Source organism: Drosophila yakuba, chromosome 3R (assembly GCF_016746365.2).
Source record: "Drosophila yakuba strain Tai18E2 chromosome 3R, Prin_Dyak_Tai18E2_2.1, whole genome shotgun sequence".
Taxonomy (NCBI): Eukaryota; Metazoa; Arthropoda; class Insecta; order Diptera; family Drosophilidae; genus Drosophila; species Drosophila yakuba.
The window spans coordinates 5,917,094-5,943,550 of NC_052530.2; the positions used below are offsets into that span (position 1 = coordinate 5,917,094).

Here is a 26,457-nt window from a genome sequence, read left to right on the forward strand (position 1 = left end):
CACCATTGTCCGAGCTTTGCAGTAAGCCCGTGAATATTTAATTCCTGGAAAGGGACTCATTTCATATGCACGCGTGCGTTTAAAGTTGAGTGGAAAAGGGCAGCAAGTTCGCTATTAATATTAATGCCTAGGAAATTGTCAGGCGGTGGAAAAATAAATGAATACCTTAACAATCTGACAGGGCAAATTCAATTTTAATGACTTGTAAGTAATAATGTTTCTCTCATTTATTAATCAGCCCAACTGTTTGCCGGCTTAATGAACAAAATCAATTTAAATAGGAATACATTATGAATGCAAATGCATTAAGCTGATAGTAATCAAGGCATTCCGTAGATTATTAATTACATTATGCGGCAAATTGTCCCCCTCCCAAAAACTTTATTTAATTGCAGCCGATAAAATTCTGTGTTTCTGCTTTATTAATTGCAGCCAAGCGGCCGCCCGTCGAGGAGACTGCATCCTTCCTCCAGAGCCTGATCGCCTCCCACGGACCCAATTACCTGGAAAAACTTTTTGGCAGCAAGGCACGTGATGCCCTTTCACCCCTTGGCGGAGTCGAGAAGGTCGCCATCGCCCTGAGTGAGTCGCAAACGATTGAGGACTTTGGCGCTGCCCTTCATCTAATGAGGTGAGTACCGGCGTCCTAAATATCCACTTTCACTGCAGCTCAACACTTTCCGCCGTGCGTGCACTGAAAGAAAGAAGGGGAGAATTGGATTGGGTAATACAATGGGTAATAATGGAAATAAAAGACTTTTTCATACATGAAATCAACGCTCTTTACTTTACTCTTAAGTAAAGTTTAACTATGGAAATTTAAGGAGTGTAGGAGGAAGATAAATTAAAAAATAAATATATAAACTGTTTAAAGTTATAGAATATATAGATTATGCGTATTGTTATAATTAAATTTTAATAGGGTTATAGGCAAAGCGTCAGAATTTATTAAGGTAATTCTTGCTTCAATTACAGCAAAAATGTTTTTTCCTCACAAAAGTCAAGCCTGCTTAAACATTTTCTCGCGAAAAATATTATTCTGAAATAGTTTTTCTGTCAACGACATGCCTTCGGTAAAAATGTCTGCACTTGAGTTTGTTGTTTTTGCGCCACAGAACCGCAAAACGAAATTATTTCCCTTTTCGCCAGCTTCTTTTCGAACTTGAAAAATAATTGTGGCCAGGTTTTAAGCGCATTCGAGTTGCATAAATAGTAAAAGCTGTTTAAGGAACTTTGGCACTGCCAAGGGCTATTTTCGCTTTGTGGGGGAATCCTTTTATTCGACAGAAACTATATAGTGGAGGTCCAGAGGCCAGCCTTTGTCCTTGTCCTTGTCCCATGAATTATCTTTGCATCTGCTTGTGTGCCGGCTTTCGAGACCCTTTTTCTCTGTTTATCTATTTTTGTGGCTGCTGGAATAACAAAATTGTTCAGCTTCAAGCCAAGAACACACAACGTGCTCAAGAAGTGTCATGAAATTTTAAAATATGTATGCCATTTATTTTTCTCCTTTTTCGGTTTTATTTTTTAAAGAGCTTCTTCATGGCTTCGCTGTTTTTCATAATATTTGCTTGACTTGGCCTAAGCAAACAAAATATTTGTCTCTGCCTAATAAATTAAAATATGTAATGGGGAAGAGCAGAACGGACTTTCTCGATATGTGTTTTCATATTGTTTTTATAAGTGGAAAATATGGGGATGATTATCGTTAGAAAAAATTGTCATGGAAATATTAATTTCATTAAAAATATTGGAAATGACAAAAGCGTACAACTCGAATGTGAGATCGATTTGGTTTTACATTTATGGACTATATAATTTATGGGCCACCTTTATCAAGGAAATCCTTTATAAATCCCAATTTAAACGTCTTTAACCCTGTCGATTTCGCTTTGTTAGGCCCAAACATGAGTATCCAGCTGATTTAATTATATTTTACTGTACACTGCCGGCATATTCTGCTGCGAGCCTCTTGCTACAATTTCCAAGATAAACAAATAAAAAATTTAATTAACAAAAATAACAACAAGCACACGAAGGAGATACCCCGATATAAACAAAGTGGGGAGGAAAGAGTCAGACTCACATTCCTCGCACAAAACATGAAAGAAAAATTTTCATTAAATTAGTACAACAAAAACTAACCCACAAAAGTGGTATCCGCAAGGTGGGTTGGAGTGGCAATAATAATAATCATAAAACTGTGGGCCATGCAGACACACAGGATCTCGACCAGAGGCGCAAACAAAAGAACACGAAAATATTCCTCTTCACGCACATGTTGATAAATTAGCAAGACACAAAAAAGACAAAAAGCTCTGGAAATAGGGTACTGAATGAAATATAAGAGGGCATTGTTTGTCTCGCCTCGCTGGAAATTTACACAATTTCATCAAGGCAATTAATCGCCAAAGTGTCATAATGTCACTCCAGCAAGTCTCTATCCGAGAATTAGGAACCGGAGGGTCGGGATGGAACTGAATGGATGTACTCGAACCACAGGACACGCACAAATGTTATTAATGTGTATTTTGCACTCGTACCTCACCGTCTTGAAAGCACTGTAAGAAATTTCCAGGAAGTACTTTTTAAAATAGGAGTTCACTTTTGAAATGTATAGTATCTTTACATTAGTACTTAGAAACCACAAGATTGTACCTATGCATTAACCGTATTTATCCATTAAATCTATAAAATTATCAAGTTACTGTGTATCCCACTCACTTTACTAATTATGCTGATGATAATGAAGTTTATCTAGCAGCCGCAACAAGCAGCGAAAAGTGTGGGTATAGAAAAGAGCTAGCTTGGCCGGGATGGTTGGGGTCAAAGGACACCCCGGGACAGCGACCACGGACACAATAACACTGACAACAATATAGGAGGCAGCAAAGCCGCACTTTACCTGCAGGGATTAATTAAGCAAAGCGTATAATTTGAGACCCACCGCAGCAAAGCTAAAAACTTGTCCCTGTGTGTGTCCACGTGGTTTGTGCCTGTGGGCGAGTGCGCTTGTGGAGCTTTTGCTCATTATTTAAGTTCACTGTGGGCCAAATGCTATAAAAATGAAGGGGTTTCGGGGTATTAAAGTAGTTTCCAATTTATATTGTATGGAACTTCGTTCATTACTATGCCACTAAAAAGGTAATATTTATCAGCAATATTTAACTTTTAGACAGATTCCGAGACAATAATCCGAAGTCCGCTTGAAAATAAGGTACTACAGTTCGCCACAATTTCTTATCCTTGATTCTAGATATATGGCTTTGACTAATAGCTATTAAATTAGTTGTTAAGATACCTTAATAACATTCATCCTTAAAACTCCCTTAATATATAATAACTAACCAAGGTGAATTCATTTCCTTTGAACCCACAAACTATTGCGAGTTTAAGACCATTTAGAGACTGCTTCCTATTTCACACAACTGTTTTATTTCCCGGGGCCTAAGCCGTTTGCCAGGAAAACTTTATTTAAGTTTTGCCATTTATCACAAGTAAGCTGAAAATTATCCCGCCTAATTCCGTTGCATCCCTTTTTCTAGATCGGACTTGGAACACTTGCGCTCGGTTTTCATGGCGGTGGAGAACGGAGATCTCGGCATGCTGAAGTCGCTGGGAATCAAGGACTCGGAGTTGGGCGACGTGAAGTTCTTCTTGGAGAAGCTGGTCAACACCGGATTCCTCGACTGAGTAGCGCCAGATCCGGCTTCTGGATTTTATTACGCACACGCACAGCCCATCAATCCTAATTTCTATTCGTATTTGGGCACGCCCTACGATAATTACAATTATTAAATGCGAATTTCACCGAAACACACGTACCTACATTCATCGACCCCAACAAATCAGCCAAGAATGCCCCTCCATTTCAGCCAAAACATATTTTCTCAAACTCTATTTTTGAGTATGATTTTGCTTTCCAAGACCCTTCTTATACGATTTTTAAGGTTCATTTATTTTCATTTTCCACACACTTTTATATAAAAACAAAAATCAAGCAACCAAAAACTAAAAAAAATTGCAAAAGAACACGAAAAAGCTACAAAAAAATAAAGGCGCGAAGAGAAAATATACATACGCAAATAAACAAACAATTTCGAACACAAATCGGCTTCTATCTACCGAAAAGCAAATCGCTTTCTCCCAACTTTCAGCGCTCCTTCCTAGACTTTCTTTATGCGTTGCGGTTCTATCGCGAACTATGTTTATTTTGAGAAAATCTACGCGCAAACTTCAGAACATTGCAGAAAAACTTCATAAGAACTATAAAAATAAAATGTGGAAGCAGGATCGTTTGGCAGACCCAAAAAGAAAACGAAAAAAACAATATAATTAAAAAAGAAAATTATCAATGTTTATATATCGAACTTTTTCTGAAGCATATGTATGTATACAGATACTAAACATTTTTATTGGTGTATATGTAAGTGTTTCAAGGCTTTTAGATCCGTCACTAATGGTATTCACAACAAAAGTCCCTACGAACAATGTATGCAAAACCGAAACCGATGCTATCAGTAAAGAACCTTCCAACCATTTTCTAACGTGCTACTCCAGCACACCTACGTATCTTCTTTCGATAAACGTCTATTAATTATATACTATAAACTATGGAATACTTCTTTAGTTTTAGTCGGTAAAAGTAGCGAAAGCCCTGCAGCTATTGTTGTTTCCAGTAGAAAAACTCTTTGATGTTTCAAATCAAATTTACTAATAAACTAAACACACGTCGTTATAGAATCTAAAATCTCTGTGTCGTGCTACTGTGCAGAGGTGAAATTATTGGTTTTGAGTTGCATAATTCACGGAACGTTTTGTATGTCTAAATATATCGATGAGAGATCTCAAGCTACATACTCAAAGCAAGGAATTATAAAGCCTAACCCTAATTTAAAAATAATACATACAACTTTACTCAATTTTCAGCATATATATATTTCTTAGAAGAAAAAACAAACAAAAAGCAGCAGTAACCAATGTGGGATTCTCCGTTTTCAGGTCCAGTTTCGATTTGCCAATGAACTAAAACTGACCCAAACAATTTGGAATATTTTCTAAGCAAATCCCGAAACTGGCTCTCAAAATACAAAAACACATTACTACCTACCTAGTCTAAGAACTCTCGAATTCAAACATTCTTCAAATGGAGCACGGAATTGTTGACCAGATAGGGTGGCAAGTAACTAAAACGATTAGGAGGAATCAGAGGAGAAATTGAGAACCCAATGTTAAAGAAAGATTCGTTAGATTAAACCGAAAATTAATGGAGTTATAAGTACCTTGAATTAGCTGATAGGTCGTACAACAACTACAGCAAAAGTAAACTATAATTATTTATTGAAATAAAAGAAAATCAGAAAAACATTTTAACTACCTATATAGTCGTCTATTCAAAATATATTTACGAGTATATATTATTCGAAAGAACTTAAACAAGTCAAGAGTAATATTAAAAGAATAATAACAAAAAGAAACTGATCCATTGAACTATATATATATATATATATATATATATATTTATGTTTATGAATAAAAGAGGATGTGAGAATATGCCCCATGTAAATAAAGAAGACAAACTACGAATTCCATAATCGATGCAAATGAAATGGAAACACAAAAAACAAGTGATAATATGTTTTTTGCGTTCCATCAAAACACCTTCGCCTGTAAATTTGAAATAATTTAAATATCTACAAAAATAGAAACCAAAAAAAAAACGTTTTTCTCTGTGAATATTTTTTAAAAATTTAATATACTATAACTATATATAAAACCGACATTTTCTAATTATAAGCCACAGAACTTACATATATCGTATACATATCGGCAAAAATCTTGCAAAAGAAGAAAAAACTGTAAAAGTTAGATTTACACAAAAACCTATTAACACAAAATATATGCAACATATCAATTAAAAACATATCAAATATGAAGGGGAGAAGAAAGTTGAAATTAAATAAAGTTAAGAATATTATATATAAATATATTTATTGCTAAACACACCAAAGACAATTTTACACTTGATATTCAATTTTTCTTTTCTCTTCAGTTTTTGTTTGTCTTTTATTTCGAATTCCATTTTAAAAAATTGTCACTTGTTTCAGGGTTTTAATACCAAAACTGACCCATTGAACATTTAAAACGCTGAAACAATTTTACAATAGACAATCTTCGAAAAACAATTCTTTATTAAACAAGAAACAAGCTTAATGAAATTTAATTTTAAATTAATTTAGGTTACAAATTTAATTTAATATTTTTTATTTAGTTGCTAGACAATTTAGAAATAAACAAATCCACCTAAAGTCACAAGAAATAGTTGAAATGTATTTGAATGAAACAAGTAAACGAAACATATCAGTCAGTTACTGAAAATTTGTAGCAAACAAAATACTCCAGCAACAAGAGAGAATTACTCTTCAAAAATCAAACAAAAAAATGCTATATAAAACTATACGCAATACCAAAACAAAATTAATGTTTGAATTAAATACAGTAAAATAGATCGAGTTTTATGAGGAAAAACACCCTACAACACAATGGAGTCTATGTGTAAATGCATTATAATTAGAATTGCAAAAAAAAACATACAAACAGAGGCGAAACGAAATTTAAATAAAATTTTTAACATTCCAATGATGCTATTTCTTTGGTGTGCTGTTTTAAACAACAACCTATCAAGCGAGTTTTTATTAATGAGAAGGGGGTTATGTATGGCGTATTGTACATTTACAGCTGTGATAGAAAACCACATGCCTATCTCCTTATTCATTAATGATTAAAAATAATTACCAAGTAACAGTTCGCGTTTTAAGATTTCTATCGCCGAATTTATTACCGACGTTATCACAGTGTTTTGAGGAATGGGAAATCTACGAACTTTTTTCTTTCACATTTATTTTCCCACCTCAAACCCTAACCAATTTAATGTACGGCTATCACTATAATGCATTAATTAATTGGAGGAATTTCAGGCAGTTGACAGTCGTAAATTATCGCAGTCCAAGTTATACACTGGTGATAAGATTCTCGTATATCCCCTCTCCCACTTGCACTCGCACCCATTAGGAACTCCCCTAATTACTTTCTCTGAGCAAGAGTGAGAGCGGAGATAGCACGCGCTCTCAGTACAAATAAAAGCGTATGTTTTTATACCTGGTGTTTTTAGAGATCGTTTGGGTATAACCGACTATTTATTAGTTATTATTAATAACATTCGCAATACTTGATTATTCGACAGGTAAGAGCAATAGTCGAATTAAAGGAACACTCAAATAGATTTGTAACATGCTGCCTTGCATTTCATCGAAAGTATTAGAGTATAGGGTATCTGGTGCTCTACAGGCTCGTCCTAAGACTTCCCACTTGCTATACTACTTGATATTCTAATCAGACTGTAGATTTCTTTTGTTGTTTTTGATAGCCTTCGTAGTATTTGCTCTTGATTAGCTGAGAACACAGAACGGCGGTACAAAACTATCGGCTCGCCTTAGTCGTGTTTAAATTGGAAGCGCATGCGGTTGTCGGTGCTCTCGGTTCTCGATCCTCCATAATCGGTGGCTCCGGGTGCCTTAAAGTCCCCACGACTAGCATTACTCTTAACTGCACTTACTGCAACCTGTGCCCTTTGCAAAAAGTAGATTGCCAAACAAACTGACTACCCAGTGAATTTTGTATGCTGCCGAAGAGTATGCAATAGTGTTGCGTGGGTATCAGTGATTTAGTGAGCCAGTTTTATAATAAATAAAAATGCATGATCCCAGCGACTACGACTCAGTTTACAGCGAGGAGGACTTTCGGGACACAGTCCAAGGAGCTGAAACTCCTCCGCTGATGGACTACGAAGAATTCAGAGTGAAGACAATGGGTGAGTCTGCCTTCCGTTTTGGCCATGGCCAAATTCTTTTTCGCTTATCTTGTATTTGCTGTAGGCTTATGAAAGCTAACTTTTTTTTTGATATGCGACTCAAGATAAAATGCCAGCAACTGCGGGAAATCGTTTGCATATAGAAAAGAAACCTAAATAGAATTAGGAGAGTTGGTGGAATTTTGCTAGATCTTAGTGTTTTGTAATCAAAACAAATCCACAATCATTAAACCATTCATTTTTTGGTTGTTTCATTGTCATAACACTCCTGAAACATTGTTAAAGTCGATCCGATGATGATTTTCATGAAATACTAAACTTTCAGTGTTTACATATACATATGTATATCCTAATGACCTTAAGTATGCAGATCTTCTAAAGTAATGGGATTTCAACTTTTATATGTAGTAAAGAATGTATTTCTTAGTTAGATTAAGATTTAGAAAAAATAAAAAATTCGATATTTAGCAATTTAATGAGCACAAAATTAGTTAATTGGGATTGAAAAGTTATCTCGCCTCTCCTACTTCTTGCCAGCTTGGGCCTTTTTTTCGCTCGGCTTGGGCACCAGTTTCAGACGGATCATTTCCTCGAGAAGCGAGGAGCCCAGGTGGCAGGGATTGACGGTCATGCGAACTCCCGCCTTCTCCAAGGCGGCCACCTTGTCCTTGGCCGCTCCCTTACCACCTGAAATGATGGCACCGGCGTGACCCATTCGGCGACCTGGGGGAGCAGTCTGTCCGGCGATGAAGCCAACCACTGGCTTGGCCTCGCAGCCTGTGTTCTTCTCCTTGAGGAAATCGGCGGCTTCTTCCTCGGCGGATCCACCAATCTCTCCAATCATGACAATGCCCTTGATCTCCTTGTCGGACAGAAATACTTTGAGGGCGTCTACGAAGCTGGTTCCGTTGAAGGGATCTCCGCCGAGGCCAATACAAAGTGCCTGACCCAATCCCACGTTGGTGGTCTGGTGGACGGACTCGTAGGTCAAAGTTCCTGAACGCGAGACTATGCCCACCATTCCTCGCTTGTGAATATGCCCCGGCATTATTCCGATTTTGCACTGCTCCGGGGAGATGATTCCCGGGCAGTTGGGTCCCAGCAGGCGGGATTTTTCCTGGCAATTAAGCATCTGCGATATCCTCACCATATCCGCCTGGGGAATTCCCTCGGTGATGGCCACAATCAGGCCTATTTCGCTCTCGATGGCCGAGCAAATTCCCTCGGCGGCCGATGGAGGTGGTATAAAGATCACCGTGGCATCCGGCTTCACCTTCTCCGCAGCTTCTGCCACCGATTTGAAAACCGGCTTACCCAGATGCTCCGTTCCGCCCTTTTTGGGATTCACACCGCCAACTATATTGGTCCCGTACTTTATGGACTCCTCCGAGTGGAAAGTGGCCTGCTTGCCGGTGAATCCTTGCACCAGAACCTTTGTTTGCTTGTTGATCTTCAGGTTACAAATCGTTTTGCTATAGTCCGCTTTGCCTCGCCTCAAAACTTGGGGCGCAATCGCCCGCAGGAGCACCTTGCTTCCTCGATTTAAGGACATTTTATGGGAATTAAGACTATGTCTGGTGGATTTGTTTTGGGCCGAAAAATTGTTATAATTTTTGGGGCCTGATTTGGAATAGAGTTCTTTCCGAAACTATTGACCTTTTGACAGGCTTCAACTGTAAAATTATTAGGGAGGTTAGCAACAAGGCTTGCTATGTTTTAAATGGTTTTTTGCTTAAAAATTAGAAATTCTTAGTTGGTTATTTCCGCACATGCATTCATCAAAAGTTTTGTTCTTTGACGTTTTGATCAATAATCCGTTACAGGTGGTTGGCGTTTAAAAATGCCCAAATTCCAATTTCTTTGCCTCCTATATTAAAGTTGAAAAAAAAATTATCTGGCCCACTGTGCTCAGCCATCCAATTAATTCCGATTCGATTTTAATTGAAATCCAATAGGAGCTCTGCCTTTATCTCTCTTTCTCTCTTTTCCTCTCTGAGCGCGCGAAACAGCTGGACTGAAACACGCGCTTTGGCTAGTTGGGCTGCAACCCGTTCCAATAAGATCATCGTTCACAGAGAGAGAAAAAGAATAGGTATGTTTCAATACACTTTTACGATCGAGTTTTAGATCGCTTTTTGACTTCGGAGTGCAAAGACTTGAAACGCGTCGGAAAAACGAGATGAAGTTACAAGTTTTTTTCTACGCGCCGTCGTTTTAAGCCGAGAAGAAAAAGTAACAAAAAAAAAGAAGCAGCCCAGGAAAATTAAAATTGGCTGCAAGTGCGCGTTTTGAAAGTTTAATAACCAAGAAAAGTTAGTTAATTAAAAAAGGCACAGAATGTGGTTACCAAAAATAAAAAGACGCAAGTTCAAGGTGTAGAATTTGTACGCGTGTGTGAGTGTGCCACAAGTTGTTCGTGAAAAAGTGGAAAAATAATACAAAATCCGAAGGAATTTCCGCAGCAAAGTGCATGAAATCGCATTTGGTGTGCCAAACTAAAGGTTTTGCCTTGTGTTTAATGGGTTTTTAGAGGCTTTAACTCTTTTTTTTAACAAAAACACACACACATTCGTGATTCTTTGACTCACAATTACCCGCAATAGCAACAACAAAAGTGTTGTCTGTTCCACTTGCCACACGTCCCATTTCTGGTTTTCGCTTTTATGCCGCCTGTTCCGGCCATTGCCAGCGTTCCCCGTTAACCGGTGTTTGCTTTTTGAAGAGCGTGAGAGCAAAGAGAGATAGATAAAGTGAGAGACTGAGAAATTGATAAAGAAAATGGGAAAAAGTAAATTAAACAATCAAATTTGGTAAACAACGCGGCTTGTTAAACACAAAAACTCATTAAAAGCAGAGAAAACCCTAACGGTAGTTTCGTGACTCCTGCTCACTTCCTCTCTCTCTTCACCATGCTTTCTTCTGTTCATTTTGCCGTTGCGCCTGCGCAAAAGATATTTCTTTCTTAGTGGAAAAGTCAACTCAAAATCTAATAAGAAAACAAACAACAGAGGTGTCACCTTTAATTTTCGACATTCTGCAATTGTGATTTTAGGTCTTTGTGGAATACTTGGCACACCTTCGATTTCTAGAAATTAACGCGAAATATTACGAAACGAAGCGGTAAACAAAACAAAATGGTGCGAAAGTGGTAAAATACGAAATGCGACGATATCAGTTGTAATTCCACGAAGCATATCAATCAAACCTAAATAAACAATCCGAATTGTGTACATGTGTGATTCAACGATTTTATGATTCGATTCGATACGACCTTGAAAAGCATAGGTTTTATGTTAGTGATTTTAACTTTTTTCGAAACGAAACCGATTTGCTACTGGGATTACGCAAACTAAGGATTATACGACTATGGAACCCGGAATTTTAATTGGTAAAATAGTGGATATATGTAGAAAGTAATTACTTAATTTGAAGCACCTTTTAAAGAGGTAAAAAAACTTTAAAAGGAAGCACTTTTATAGGATATCTATTATATACTATGTTTGATGCAAATTTTTACAAATAGTTTAGCCTATTTAAATATACCAAGTTTACTCTTAAGTTTATATGCACTTTCCTTTATAAATTTCTTAACTCTGTTGGGTAATTGTTATGTAAATATAACTTTGCATATATTACATAGCTGAAAGTTAAGCCAAAAAGTCGTTCAAAAGTATTCTGTATGCGCATTTATTCCCACACATGTTCAGAGATAATTACAGAAAAATCCACAGATGATCCAACTGCACCCCTCCTCATAAATTAACCCTATTGGGGCATGAGCAATTATTTTGATGGCTCAGAACTCGTGCCCCCATTTCACATCTCTGAAATAATTTCCATGCTTTCTTCGCTCGCAATAGCGACTTAAGAACGGAGACAAACAGACGACCACATGTTGCTGGTAGTCAGAGAAACATATGAATGCAATCACTGGGAGAAATTGGTCTGATCTACAGAAAATGTCCGAGCTAAAATTAATTTGAATTTACAAAGTATAAGTAATATCATGGTTATCTGGCAGTCAGAAAAATATATGCAATCACTGGGAGAAATTGGTCTGATGTACAGAAAATGTCCGAGTTAAAATTAATAAAAATATATAAAGCATTAGTAATATCATCTTTATCTGGTAGTCAGAGAAACATATGCAATCACTTGGAGAAATTGGTATGATCTACAGAAAATGTTCCCGCAAAAAATTAATTTGAATTTCCAAAGTATTAGTAGTATTATGGTTCGAGTAAATATTTTGAATGTAGGAAGTCAGCTAGTGAAAGTACATTTTGTCGAGTCCTGATACAAGTCAAACTAAGATGTTTTCTCTAAGTGTCCAGAAACAAAAAACTGATGACACACACCCCACTCAGAACCACAGATATATCGCTTTAACTCATTTGGTTAAGCATTTAATGATCAGGCGAATGCAAAGTCGGCCGAGTTCCGGGGACGGGGGAACTGCTGGAAAAAGCGAGTGGGGAGCAGAGGGCGTGGCTCGGTCTATAGACGGCGGTTGCCAACGCTCCACCGCCGAATGCTCTGCGTAACCCGCGCCCAGCTAATGAGCACCCAACCGCCATGGAGGGGGTGGAAAATCGGGGGAGGGGGCTCCATTCGGGTGTAATTGAGACTCGGTTTAGATACGAACCGCACCAATTTGTGCGAGAAGTCTAATGTGTGTGGGTTTCTATAATAATCGGTGGCGAATATATATATATAGGGTATATTGTATTTATTACAAATAATAGTTATTAGGCAGACTTTTAATATTTGTGGAGCTGGAATAGGCAATTATAAATAATTATATTTCTATTTTCACTTTAGAAACAGGCATGTAGCCTTAGAGTAAAGTATTCAACAGTTTTTGAAATCCAATTTCGGGCTTGGATGGCATTAGGCGTATCCATGACTGTCGCTGGTTTGTCTGCGGCTTAAAACCGGCAAAGCCACCAGTTTGGATCGAAATCCACTCGACCAGCTGGGCTTGGAATGCGACAAAGTGCGCATTTGCATTTGGCCACATGTGTCGGTTTTATTTGGTTTTTTGAATTTGTTGTATTTCAGCTTGGAATTGCTTTCTGGGATCTGGAGCACACATTTCCAACACCTATGCAAGTCTTTCCGAGTAACACAGACACAGAGTCAAAAATGCGCACGCCCGTAAAAAATTACTCCAACTACAGTTTGCAATTTGTTATTCCCGCTTTTTTGCTCTTTTTTTGGTTAATGGGTTTCCATTTGTTTATTGCTTGATTGGATTTTGTAGCAATGTTGGGGGTATAAGGTGTTTATCTGGTAGGTGGAATCTGTGGGAGAGTTTGGGGTTTTAAGGGGATGAACAAGTTGTTTTGTAGTTTCAAGGTTAATTTAACAAACTTGTCTTTATGTATTACCTTTTAATGTGATAAAAATGACTCCCTAATACCGAAATGCCACGTCATTTCACAATAATATATGATAAAATATCTACGAGTATATAAATAAATAATTAGAGCATATGAACCCATTGCGATGGCTTTGTCAGAAACGTTTTTCAAGAACAATTAGGCGCGATAAAAACTCCACTCAAGTAACTGAAATTCCTCAAATAGAGACTGCCTATCTGAAATGGATCTTGCTGTTCTCAAGCGCGAAAGAGCTCCAGTAATTTCCCATTCAATTATTGTTTAGGCAATCAATCTATACGCCCCACAAAATAGCAGCCACGCCCCATGCGATCTTGAGTCTGAAACTGCCCACCCGCTGAAAATCGAATAATAAATTCAATTCATAACTCAAACTGTCTTATCATTGATCGATGTTGCGTGCCACTGAAGAATCGGGGGAACAATCGCTGATGTACACGTATAGCTGGATATATTTTATGAAAAGAGAAAGGGCACCAAGTTACAAATGCGAGCGGTTTGTTCAGTTGGATAAGTACATATATGTATGTCCATATATCCAGCATATAGTGCGCGTGTGCATGCATTGATATGTCAAAATGGTAAACGATCAGTTGCAGTCGATGATTTTTAACGCCTCAACGGGTTTAAGCCGGGTGTAAACGATGGGAATTGTTGGTGAAAGGAGGGTGAAGGGGTTACCCAACTTTTGGTCAAGTAAGTTGGCCAGCATTTCACTCGCAATCGATCTCTGCCTTTTCTCTGTTTTTGTTTCTGCATTGATTTGCTTTTCGATTTTTACCTTATTGGTTGGGAAAACTTTCTAATTAGCTACCGTCCGTCCGTCTCAACCCGATATTGTTATTGTTAACGCCAGCGCGGGTAAGCAATGGCAAAATATTGATTAAAGCCGGTCGACAGTTTATGCCATGTTTATTTTTAGTTGGTTGTAGTACGTACATACATACGTACATTGTTTGTCTACAGCGACGACTTGTCGTTTTTCGAGGTGCTTGTCTAGTGTTTACAGCCTGCCTCGAGTGCACCTGAGCAGACGGTGCGTTTCGCAACTGAAAGTCGCTGAAAGATGTGAGTCTTATGCTTACCGCATAATCTAAACTAATGGATATGACAGCCAGCCAGTTGATTGAATTCATTTTAAATAATGTCAGGCTTGATAACGAATAAGGTCACACAGCGTCAGAGATAATTATTATTAAATAATTATCAAGTTCAATGATTGAACTGTGTAAGCATTAAAGAGTTAATAAGTTATTGAATTCATAATTGTAAAATATGTACGTCTCAAGTGCAGTGTCAGCGAAAATATTTTTTTTAAAACCTATGTACATATGTTCGAATTTATATAATTAATATCTGAATTTGTATAGTAAAGTTAATATATTTCGTTTGTCTTGAATCTCAGCTTCTTAAACAAACTTTCCTTAAACAAGTACTGTAGCAAATTGTTTGAACTTTTGTGTGGCATCGTTCAGTTAAGCTCTCTTTAAACGTTATTGCGGGATGCGTGAATTGTGTATCCAATGGCAAATAAATAAATCCTCAAGCCCATAACTGATAAACAAACATTTTGAGCAAGTGCCTATCGCGGTCCATCGGTCAGGCAATTCAATTAAAAAGCCTTCAGGAACAGGAACAACAAACAGCCCCACATAATTGACATGAATTACAAACTATCTGTATTTCCCACACGAGAGTGTGTGCGGCCTGCCATTTTGTGTCCAATAATTTCCACTAGCGAATAGCTATATATACATAAGTAAATAACACATGACTCGTTTGCTGCCAATTCTCACGCTTTCAAGGGCGGGGAAAGTTGGGATGTACATACAAATACTTAAACCCCTATCAATTGTGCCGGGACCAAGGGCCACAGGCTCTTCAGCTCACATAATATTCATAAAAATAACAACGAAGACATCTTGTTTTGAAGTAGCGAAAGTTCCAGGAAAGGAGCAAATACAGGAGCCAGGACCAAGTGCTCAAAGCAATTGAATCGGCATTTAGGTAAAGTGAGCTTTAATAAGCTCTGGGAAAATCAGGCCGTGAGGTAAAGTAAAACGAGCACCTGCAACCATTTTAAATTACAATAAAAGTTCCCTAAGGCAAATGTTGCTGCTTATACGATACATTCACAAGAACTACAAAGTGAAAAGTAAGTGATCTTAAAAAAACGTTCATATCTGGTAAATGAATAAAAGAATATGGTTTGCAAACTTTTGGCTAAAACTTTGCCAAATTTCGGGATGAAATGTGAATTTTTAGTAGAACAGTTCTCACAAAAGTTGGGATAATTCTAAATTAATTAAGTATACACTTGGAAACACTTTCAAAAATCCAATCATTATTAACCTAAAAAATAGGACCGTTCCAACTTTGGACTTGCACTCTGTTAACACAATTTATAAGTCGAGTTCCTCGAATATCAGATACCTGTTACTTAGGTAAATTGAGGCCTAGCAGGATATTAGCCTGACAATTAATATATGTTATACATATATGGACATTTTATAGTCATAAACAGTTCCGTCTCACTTATGCAGTACACTTGATCTAACATCATGTATTAAAATACAAACACAACATTGTTTGTTTTTTAGTATGCATCTGTTGATACGAGTACGTCTTCAAACATCTTTAAATCCATTAGCAAATCTGTTCTTCCATGACGGTGTAAATATTTTTAAAGCACTGAGGCCGACTTAAGAACCAGTTTAAGCTCTAAACACAGGGAATTGAGAAATTTGTCAACCAAAGTGATTATGATGATGATGGTGATGATGACGTTGCTGCTTGACTTGCAATTAATGTATGAATGAATGAATTTCGCGATAAGTAAATTCAATTATCCGTAACACTAATGAATGCGTAAAATTTAAGCAGCGGACGGCAGACAAACCGGTGGCGGCTAAGTGATTTTGTAATCAATTTTCAAGCACCGTCAGATGGAAAGACAATCGCAAAAGCGGACAGTCAGCATTCGAGCAAGTGAGCAAAAAAATAAAACTTAATAAGGCGTTAAGCGATTTTAGTGTGGGCCGTTTGGCTAAGATATGACTAAATAATTTCATAAATATTTATAGATAAGTGACGGCCAGTGTCGTGGCCTACAGGAAAAAAGAGAAACGGGATTAAGAAAACATCGATTTATTTTCAACACATTCGGAAAAAGTTCCTTTAAACGTGATATATAGCTTAATTTAGTTAGGGTTATAATATAAAGTGGATTGGTATTCGGGCTATAAGAAAGTGTAGAGTATGGAAACAAAACAATTTTTAATCGAATACAAATTTTAATTACAAAATGATGATACCTATTGCTTATGCTGAGACCTTGTAAGCTCATTATGTACATATTAATAAAATTATCTTTGTTTACTTAAAAAATCGTATCTTCAATATAAGTATTTGATAATTATTTTAAGATTAAACTGCACTTAACCGTTTACCTTAATAACTGGATTAATATGCACCATGACACATTTTTGAACTTTGCGTTATTAACGCCCGTAACATTCTGGCCATCCGGCTATAACCGACGGAAGTGTTGGAAAAATAGAAGTGTTGACCGAACTGCGCCAAAGCAAAAACAACTTCGAACAGCGAAATAATATGAACAACAAAAATGAATTAAAACTTCCGCTTGCAGTTCGGTGTATAAAAAACAGCTACAAAAGTTGATGCGGCGGACTTTGCGAGTGGGAAATGGGGGTGATGTTGGGGGTATCGTAGACATGACCAGGTTTTGTTATTTTTCGTGTTGTTGGGTCTCCCGCATTGATAAAGCCTTTGAAAAGAAACTCGCTCTTAAAGTGTCGGACATGCTGGTGTCTGCTAGCGGCATTTTCTTGCTGCAAACGTGTTTTCCCAGGCTTTTCCCCTGCTTCGACATTCCTCTCCACCATTTCCACACACAATCATATATTTACTGCGGGCTTTTTTGGGCCATTGAAAATGCACTTCGGTTTATTCTAATTTATGAGGGCTAAAGGTGGTCCAAATGTTTGCTCGAATGATGCATTTAACTTCGAGTTTCAGGGCTTAAATTGTAACTTCATTGGAAGTGAATGTTTAAATATAAAAATAAAATAAACAAATAAATAAAGTGATTAGCGCCATGTGATAAACTTGTTATTTAGTGATTGGTTGAAAGTAAAATGTGCTATTAGCATTTATTTTGTCTGTTATAATTTTCTTTTTATGATGACATAATATATTATTTGATAGATCAAATAATAATATCATAAGAATACATTTTCTGTGGAAACTAACGACAATCAATATTGAACGTATCTAAAAATAAAATAAATAATTCTACGCTCCCCAATTTGCTGAACTATTTCTATAAAAAAGTTTGCCAATCAACCGATTGAATAAAACATTTTGCAATTACCAATTGGGTTCCCTTCAATTCCGCCAAAACTCAATTTGCGCACATAACAATGACGCAAAAGCTGTTAAAATAAAATATATGTACATATATACATACATATGTTTTGCTGAAAAAACGCCAAATACAAGCCAATTCAAAAAATTAAGAGCAAAGCTTTAGAGAGCATAGTACGAACTCAACCTCCAATCGAAATGCATGTCACATGCAATGAAATGTCGTAAGAAGTCACGTTCCCAGCCATACAGAAGTTGCCGGTAATCGAGCTCAGCTCAATGGCAGAGATACAAACAAGTACCGCGAAATTGATCGAAAATTTGTAGCTGCCAATGGAATTTCAGTCTGCGAATGGAATTTTAGATCTTTAGACTTTTCTCAATTCTCTAAATTTCCCATATGGCCTGTAAAACCAAGTAATTACATGGCCTCCCTTCGGCGCGTAAAGAAAGCTTATAAAGTCATGACAACAGAAGTTCATCCAACCGTGGGGAGATAATAGAAAATTTTGTGAGTGCGGGGATTGGTTTTGAAATAAAATGCACTGAACCAGAGAAAGAAGTAAATTCCTTCAAATATTTTACTTATTTAATTCGTAATTTTGGTTTGGAATTATTCAGGTTTTGGAGCCCACAGCAACCTTTCAAATTGAATACTTAAACTTTTTTTTGTTGATATGTCCCAGAACTAAGTTTCTGTGTCGATATTTAGAAATGAATTGACACATAAATACCCTTTAAAATTCGAGTGAGTGAAACATCAAGCTTTTATATGTATAATATGAAAGTACAATCAATTCCCCTTGAAAGTACTATCCCACCCATTTGGGTGTTCAGCCGAACGGAACGCTTGCCCCTTAATTTTCCACCCAAATGCGTTACGTATTGTTAGCCAGTATAAAAATACGAGTAAGTGTGTGTGCATGTGCATATGTATGTATGTGCTGTTCCTCTCATTTGTAGACTGATAAGAGGTAGAAACTATTGCGTGGCTTATCAATTTCGTGGCCATACACGAGAGTTCCTTCACCTCGTCCAACTTGCCTGACACACATGCCGCGAAAAAAAATAAATATTTGCTCAATGGCGCTACAGTTAGTGCCATATTGGTATGCTCCGATGCCTTTGTGTTGGTGTGCTGGTGCTGTCTGTTGACCCACAATAAATGAGGGATCGAGGCACTCATATGCCGGCACAAGCCAAACGAGCTTCCAATAATAAACAAACCGCGTGAAGTTGAGGGAAGACTAGTTCCCCATCTCCCACTCCATCGTCTTTAGCTTGCTTGTTTACATATATAATTTTTGTTTTCATTTCATTCGATGCGGGTCACGCTTTGCCAGAATAATACCAATATGCCATGAAAAATGATTCGGAGAAGATTACAATGAGCTAGGTCAAAACGCGAAGGAAAGTTCTTTCCTTAAACCGAAAGGGTGAATTACTAATAATTCTCAATAGAAGTTTGCATTGCTTAGTCGGAAAGTAAATCTCATTTTTATTTTAACGATATATTTCACTGTATTTCCCATAACAATTACAATTAATAATCAGTTATGGGCCGCCATTACAATAAACAGCAAACTCCTTAAAAGGCACCACAAATTTTAAAAATTAGCTCTCAAATAACCATTTTAATTGAATCAAGTTTTTCTATCTCTGCCCAATCACTTTATTCCTCATAAATTTGTCTACCGTGGGCACCGCTCCCCAAATTGCGAACTTCACTTGATATTTCAAGTCCAATAACCGGCTTTCAGCGGACTGTCAATAAATCAACGAAATTGTTCCACAAACTTTTCACACTCCATGTAGCAACTTTCGTACAGCATTTAAAAACATTTCAGCACACAATAGAGATGCCATAATCTATCTTTATATCGTGACAGGAGTCGGGGGAAACAAAAATCGCGTAACAGACAAAATGACTGGCAATCGATATTTTTCGCTTAACGGCTTACACATCAAACCATTTTGCTCGGCTCCTCTCGATTTACATATCGGACCGGGCTCACAAACAAAAAGCTATAAAATTTCAATTTATTGCTTTATAATTGAAGGCAATAAATGTTTGTAAGAGCAGCAGCTTTGTGGGCGTTTGCGGGTGCGAACCAAAAGGTGCGGGCTTGTGGTAGACCAGACAAACAGAGAAAGACAAACTGTAATGACATCAGTACGTCATTCAGACAGTTGATCCATTGAACGCCATTCCATTGAATTGAATTCGAGTCAGCACACAATATTTCTGTTATGCTTCGTTTTTCAATTTGCAATAAATTTGCCTCGAAACTTTACTAGATTAAAAACAAGAGAGAACGCTATAGTCGAGTTCCCCGACTATTTGATACCCGTTACTCAGCTAGTTGAAGTGGGAAGGAGAGTCTTCAACACTGACAGTTTTTGGGCGTTAGAGTGGGCGTGGCAAAAAGTTTTTTTGCAAATCGATAGAAATTTACACGAGCAATACAAAAATGAAAAAATATCAAAACATTTTTCAAAAGTGTGGACGTGGCAGTTTTGGGCGTTAGAGTGGGCGTGGCAACATGAATCGACAAACTGGCGCTGCGTCTATGTCTCTGGAGTCTGTATGCTTAATCTCAAATTTCTAGCTTTTGTAGTTCCTGAGATCTCAGCGTTCATACGGACGGACAGACAGACGGACGGACAGACGGACACGGCCAGATCGACTCGACTATTGATCCTGATCGGAAACGCTTCCCTCTGCCTGTTACATACTTTTCAACGAATCTAGTATACCCTTTTACTCTACGTGTACCGGTATAATAATCGGCAGGGGGCAGAGATAGAAAATAATGGGGGGAAACCTAATACAGAAATCGACAAAAATGTGAATTCCGTTGATTGTTTTGCATTCCAAGGTTATTGTTGGCTGCCTTTTGTCATAAATATTTGAAATAAATTGTGCTTCGCATGTTCATATTGATTCAGCTTTGCAGAGTTGTAAAAACATCATAATTTTGCCATATTTCAAAATGTGCAAACAAGCAGATAATTAAATAGCACTATCATTAGAAAAGCAATAATTCTTACTATTAATTGAGCCATTTGTCAAATAAAGAAAACGTCTCTTGAGCAATCTACATTCAAAATTTCATTTAACTCTGCACAACTTAGGACAAAATATTCCCCTTCATAAAGTCGGAACAAAAGTTTTTAAAAACTTTCCAGAAAGAAAAGCCATAAATATCATTTGACTTTTAGTTGCTTTATGTTTCACCAATGAAATCAATTGAATTGTTTTGCTTTCTATTGAAAGAAGACCAAACAGTCAATAAAAAACAAATGAATCTAGCATTGGCAAGCCGATAGTTATATACCCTTGCAGTACTTATATCTTTTAAACACTTTTTGATAAGAACACCGAAGTTAAATTTGTTTCTATTTGTTTTTCGATTATGTACTTACTGTATATATGCATATATACTTATTTGCAATTGAAAGAAGATTTTGTATGCAGATAACTTTAGAACGGAGAGACAGACATTGCTATATCGAGTCGCTTGCTGATTATGAACAGTGTTTGGGAGTACCTAGATACTTGTACCTAGGTCCATACCTAGGTACTATTTGGTGGTATCTTTTACCTTACCTAGGTATACAAATATTATGATACCTTTTACCTTACCTAGGTACATATTTTGTATACCTAGAGAAGTAGGTAAGCTAGGTAAAACGGTACTGAAATATTTGTGTTTGCTTTATTTATTACTAAATCGACTATTTGATAATTTTCCTTTGAACAAAATAATAAAAATAAGCTGATTCCACCATAGGAAATTATTTATGTTTCGATTCTAATTGCACCATTTTCCACGCAAATGCTGTTCGGTTATTATTAGCTTGAATCAAACTCATATTTGATCCTACCTTAACAATTTGTGAAAGAACCCAGAACTGTCCATAAGAGACGAAAAATGTCCGTAAATGAAAGCTCAAATAAAAAGGAACTACCTTTTGTTTTAAATGGCAAATTTTTTAAGCCAGATGTCAAATGTGTATTGTGTGTAAATAAAGCGATTAAATTCGACGAAAATTCGACTGGAAATGTACACAAACATCTTAAGGCAAGTGTAATATAATTATATTATATGTTCATATGTGTGTATTTCTGTTCAAGATAAAAGTTAAGTAAAGTAAATGAAAATAAGTATAAGTTCTGTGCTTCGGGATATAAAAGTTCGTTTATACTTTTGAAATTAAAGATCATTTTGTTGACAAAATCAAATTTTGTAATGTTAAAAGGGTATTTTCTCGGAAAATATGTTATGCGCGAAAAGTGTATTTATACATATGTACATACATAGGCACATGGAAAAAAATGATTTTGTAATTAAAAGCGCATTTAATTTAGAAAATATAAAAATTGTGCTTTGATGTGTCGACGTTTTCTTATACCAAATCAAAAAGGCACATTTTATTGCATACATACATATGTATGTGTGCTTTTGTGACGGAATTTTTTGCGTTTGTAAAAATGAATGGCTACATCAATATATATTGAAAATGGATAATATATATTTTTATGTAGCCATTCATTTTTACATACGCACATACAATAATTGGCGCCAAAATATTGATAATATAATAATATTTGTATTGATGTAGCCATTCATTTCTACATACGCACATACAATAATTGGCGCCAAAATATTGATAATATATATTGAAGTAGCCATTCATTTTTACATACGCACATACAATATTTCGCCAAAATTAAAATTCCGTCACAAAATTAAATGTTATGAAGTTATAAAAATATTTTATTCCCATAATACTTTTTTTGTAGAGGGTGCATCCAAACAACTAACTATGCGTCATAAGAGGCCATAAAATCAAGTGTCAAAAAAGGAAGAGAATAAATCATTAGAGCCTAAGCAAGCAAATTTCTTCTGTTTCCAAAGTTCAAGCCAGGTAGCTGAACAACAAAATTTGCGTTCGGTAAATAATTGAAGAAAGAAAAGAATACGAAGAAAATGTTGTAAATTACAGTGTTTTGACAAATGACTCGGAAGAGTTTTACAACTCAGACACAGATTTTAAGTCAAAAGGGGAAAGAGATTTAGAAAACTGTAAATTTGAATTGGAAGTTTTAGCCTATTTAAACGATCTCGACAAAAATGTCACTTCTTTGCATAAATATAAGCGAATTCTCAATGTATTTTTATAGTTTAACACTGTCCTTCCCAGCTCTGCTCCCGTTGAAAGCATATTTAGTTGCGGGGGTCAAATACTAACTCCAAAAAGAAATAGGCTGGGAGATAACGTATTCGAAACCTTAGATATGATTAAAAAACATTAATTAAGTAATTTAATCATACTATAATAGTTTTTGTAAGTTTAAATATGAATTGTTATTTTAATTTTAAAAAGTACCGAATAAAAAATTTAAAAATTTGTAAACTTGTTTTTACCTTTTATCTTTACCTAGGTACAGAAAAATTTGAAAACCTTTTACCTTACCTAGGTACTTATTTTTGTAAAAACCTTGTACCTTACCTAGGTAAAAATATAGCGTACCTGTCCCAACACTGATTATGAACATATATATTTGCTTTGGTCACCAATGCCTAATTTACTGAAAAAGTCTGATTGCAATAATATACCCTATGCAAGGGTATAACAAGTCTCAACAACAACAGTAGCGGTAGACAAGACTTTGGATTTACCAGCTATGAAAGAGTTTTTCCGGGGAAAACAATTTGCAAACAACTTTGGAAAACAAACAGCACAACAAACTATGCTGCCTAATAACAGACACTGGGCCAACTGTTGGTCGGCGGATTGGTATTATGGATAAGAGGGAATGGTCATCAGCACATATTCAGAAATACTCTTCCGGGTAAACAAAAAAGAAATGCTAAAACTGCACTTCCAATTTGAACTTGAGGGGGGTTTTGAGAGGGGACTCCAAAGAAATTGCAGTAATTGACACTGAGAATGTGGCTGCCGTTCGGAGTTGGCAAATGCTGATGGCTACGATGATGCTGCTGTGCAAAGCTGATGATGTAGCAGTTATCTATAGAGTAGCAAAATATATGTACTTGCCACAGACCAGGGGCGCACAAAAAAGGGGTTAGCATACAAAGTAAAATAAACGGAATGGTGTTTAGTACACTAAAGTGAGACATTTTCTTTTTGCACTAGTAATTTTTTAAACACTTTGGAATCATTTGACATTGGTTTAATTTGCATTTGCCTTATTCAAGGTTTCTAAACTCAGCATGTATTGTATTGTATGATGTATTGTTAGTGTCAGAAAGTATGCCTTTAAATGTTTTTCATTCCGAATATAGGAATAATTTAGCAGAAAGACGATTATCCCATGTCCACTGCATACTCTTAGACACATATAAGAGATAAGATATGTGATATTTGTGAGTTTTGTGTCAGCCCTGCTCCACTTTACATTTTTAAATAGTTTCTTAGACATAAATACCAATCTTAATTTTAGGTCTTAGTTTATTATAATACGAATTTCATTAAGGTATATACCCCTTTATGACACGCCTCCGTCATCTCGACATAGCCATTTTCAAATGTAGCAGTTTAATTTGCTTTGGCCCAGCCCCGACACTTGACAGAGTGTGTAGTTAATGAATGCAAAGAGTCTAAGGCTCAATTAATGAAATTTCATTTAATTACCAGCGGGTGGCAGTCGAAATTGGCTGGAGATGAAGACAAGTTGTCCGGAGAACATCGGAGAATTCCCAGGGAATTCGCCATCTCTGTTGAATGACTGGTGGCAATCGTACGTGCGGCATCGTCAAGGACCATTAGAACTAGGCTCAGTTTGGCTGTGTTCTGCGCCTCGGTGCCCATTTTACAGTTGGCCTCATTTGTGGGTCACATGCAACAGTTTGGCCCAACCAGGCGGTAGCATCGTGACTTGCCACATCGATCAATATTGTGTGCTGCGTTTGTACTGCTCGGCAATTAGTCTTCGGGGAGAAGGCTCCGGCTCTAGCTGTCCTTCATTTATATGGCAATTAAATTCCGCATTGAGAGCGGGTGCGGCTATGTCTTGAGTGCCTCCTTGTGTCTTTGCCGCAGGCCTGCTATTCCTATTTGCCACACCGAATCAGATGAGATGAGTAATGTCCTCCAAAATGGATGTCCATGTTTGTGCGAGAGTGTTTCTCTTTGAATTGGTAATGAGATGTTTAAGTTGGCAATTGAAGTTCCTAGCAGCTGAATATAAACAGATAATATAAATCATGCGAAATGGTAGCTATAAATTTGGAAGATTTATTTCAGTTTTGTTTAGGTAACGCGAAAGGTTTTCCCAAATATAATATATTAGAAATCAAAGCTAAGTTATAAACAATGCTGCTCCCTTAAGTAAGATACATAAGTACGCTTTTTAGATACTGGTTACATTGAAGGCACGATATATTATTTTCGGATCACTTAAAGCTGAAACTTACTCATTTTTATGAACTTGAAACCCGCTGCTTATTGGGTTACACATGTATAGTAAGTTGTAATTAGCTTAAGTCGCCACACACTTTGAGTTTTGCCTCTTCACCGCGTCGAAAACCGATTAGAACAAGTTAATTACAGTAATCTGCTCGGAAAGTTGCTTAGAGCGTGACATAGTTGAGTTTTCTGTGCATTCCGTGAATTGTCTAGTTTTCCAAAGGCCAGTTTACCTGTCAATTTGCATATAATGTAGAAAAAGCGAGTCAAATCAAGTCCAGCTTTGCAGTAATTACTCACCGCCGAAAAGAACAAAAATCGATCACTAATTACAAGCAAGCGGCTGCCAATTCATATTATTGTCTGCCCAAGTCAGCCATCAATCAGAGACTTCTTTCAAGCAGCGATGCAAATCGCTTTCAACCAGAATGAGCTGCGGTTTCGCACAAAACTGACAAATGACGCACTCAAGAAGGTGGTATATCATAGTCATGCACGTCGAGAAAATGTAATTTATTTGATGAGAAATAGATTTACGCAACCTTGAATATATTAGAAGAAAGTTTAATTGTTTTGCAATTGAGACTTTTAATTCTTAGGTTCTTTGAAACATCTTTTATATTTATATTTAATGAGCCATTTTAGAGGGTCAACATTTAAAACTTAAAGAACCCCGCAAAAATATAATTGCGAGAAAACATAATTCGCGAAGCGGATATCAAATCTTTCACTCTGTTAGCGATAAAAAGGAAATAGTTTTGATATTCTTTTCTGTGTACTCCGTACTTAAATGCTTAGTGACTCTCGACTCTCAGCGATCGAGTTGGTAACCTGCAAGCGACGTCTCCGCTAATTGATTTTGAGCGAGTGATTTGGCACGTTTGGCTGCAGTTCATTAGCAAAGTTGAACTGCACTGAGTTGCATTTTTGGGTTGGGCCCTTGCGATAGACAAGACTCGAGTCTGAATTCCGACTTGGCGTTCCAAAGACTCTTTTGGGTTGGGTCTGAAGGCGATGCCGATGGCAACGGCGACGGCAATGGCGATGGCCTACAATCTAGCACTGAAGCCGGCCGACTTGGCTCGAGGTTAACTAAAGAAAGTTGGCAACTATTTTGGCACTAATGGATCTAACCATTTCTCCGCGTTTTTACCATGTTTTTTCCTGCTCTAGATGAAAGACAGCACATACAGAAGAAAACATTCACAAAATGGATCAATTCACATCTTATCGATACCCAGTGCACACCAGTAAAGGATTTGTTCTTGGATCTGCGGGACGGACATCGATTGCTGGCCCTGCTGAGCACCCTGACTCACACAAGCCTGGTCAGTAAATTTCTCTAAGGAATAATGGTTCAAA

At 36.9% G+C, this 26,457-nt stretch overlaps 3 protein-coding genes and 1 long non-coding RNA gene across 22 annotated transcripts in view; 2 read left to right on the forward strand and 2 right to left on the reverse strand.

The window, feature by feature from the left end:
- Nucleotides 1-6,676, forward strand: part of LOC6535692 (IDLSRF-like peptide) — a 35,655-nt gene extending 28,979 nt beyond the window's left edge. Inside the window, exons 3-4 of the mRNA XM_002096284.4 lie at nt 433-631; nt 3,546-6,676. Coding sequence (XP_002096320.1) covers nt 433-631; nt 3,546-3,693 — 347 coding nt within the window. The 3' untranslated portion in view covers nt 3,694-6,676. The remainder of the gene's footprint in view (nt 1-432; nt 632-3,545) is intronic.
- Nucleotides 213-7,249, reverse strand: LOC120321716. The gene is made up of 2 exons (XR_005561426.2): nt 6,796-7,249; nt 213-694 (listed from the first exon to the last, which is right to left on the reverse strand). It is a non-coding gene; the product is annotated as an uncharacterized LOC120321716 (long non-coding RNA).
- Nucleotides 7,250-7,492: 243 nt separating this feature from the next.
- LOC6535695 (dystrophin) overlaps nt 7,493-26,457 on the forward strand; it is a 141,240-nt gene continuing 122,275 nt past the window's right edge. For 4 of the 19 annotated variants that reach the window (XR_005561425.2, XM_039375212.2, XM_039375210.1 and 1 more), the window contains exons 1-2: nt 7,493-7,870; nt 26,269-26,423. Coding sequence is in view for 18 of the 19 variants with exons in the window: in XM_039375212.2 (XP_039231146.1) it covers nt 7,753-7,870; nt 26,269-26,423 (273 nt within the window). In the remaining variant the exon portion in view is untranslated. Of the gene's footprint in view, nt 7,871-10,013; nt 10,372-10,890; nt 11,259-26,124; nt 26,183-26,268; nt 26,424-26,457 lie in introns of those variants that run through there. The other 15 variants (XM_039375195.2, XM_039375205.2, XM_039375198.2 and 12 more) reach the window with 9 other exon arrangements.
- Nucleotides 8,327-9,552, reverse strand: LOC6535694 (succinate--CoA ligase [ADP/GDP-forming] subunit alpha, mitochondrial). Its single transcript, XM_002096286.3, has one exon. It carries the CDS (start codon nt 9,420-9,422, stop codon nt 8,394-8,396), a length of 1,029 nt encoding a protein of 342 aa, XP_002096322.1. The 5' UTR covers nt 9,423-9,552; the 3' UTR covers nt 8,327-8,393.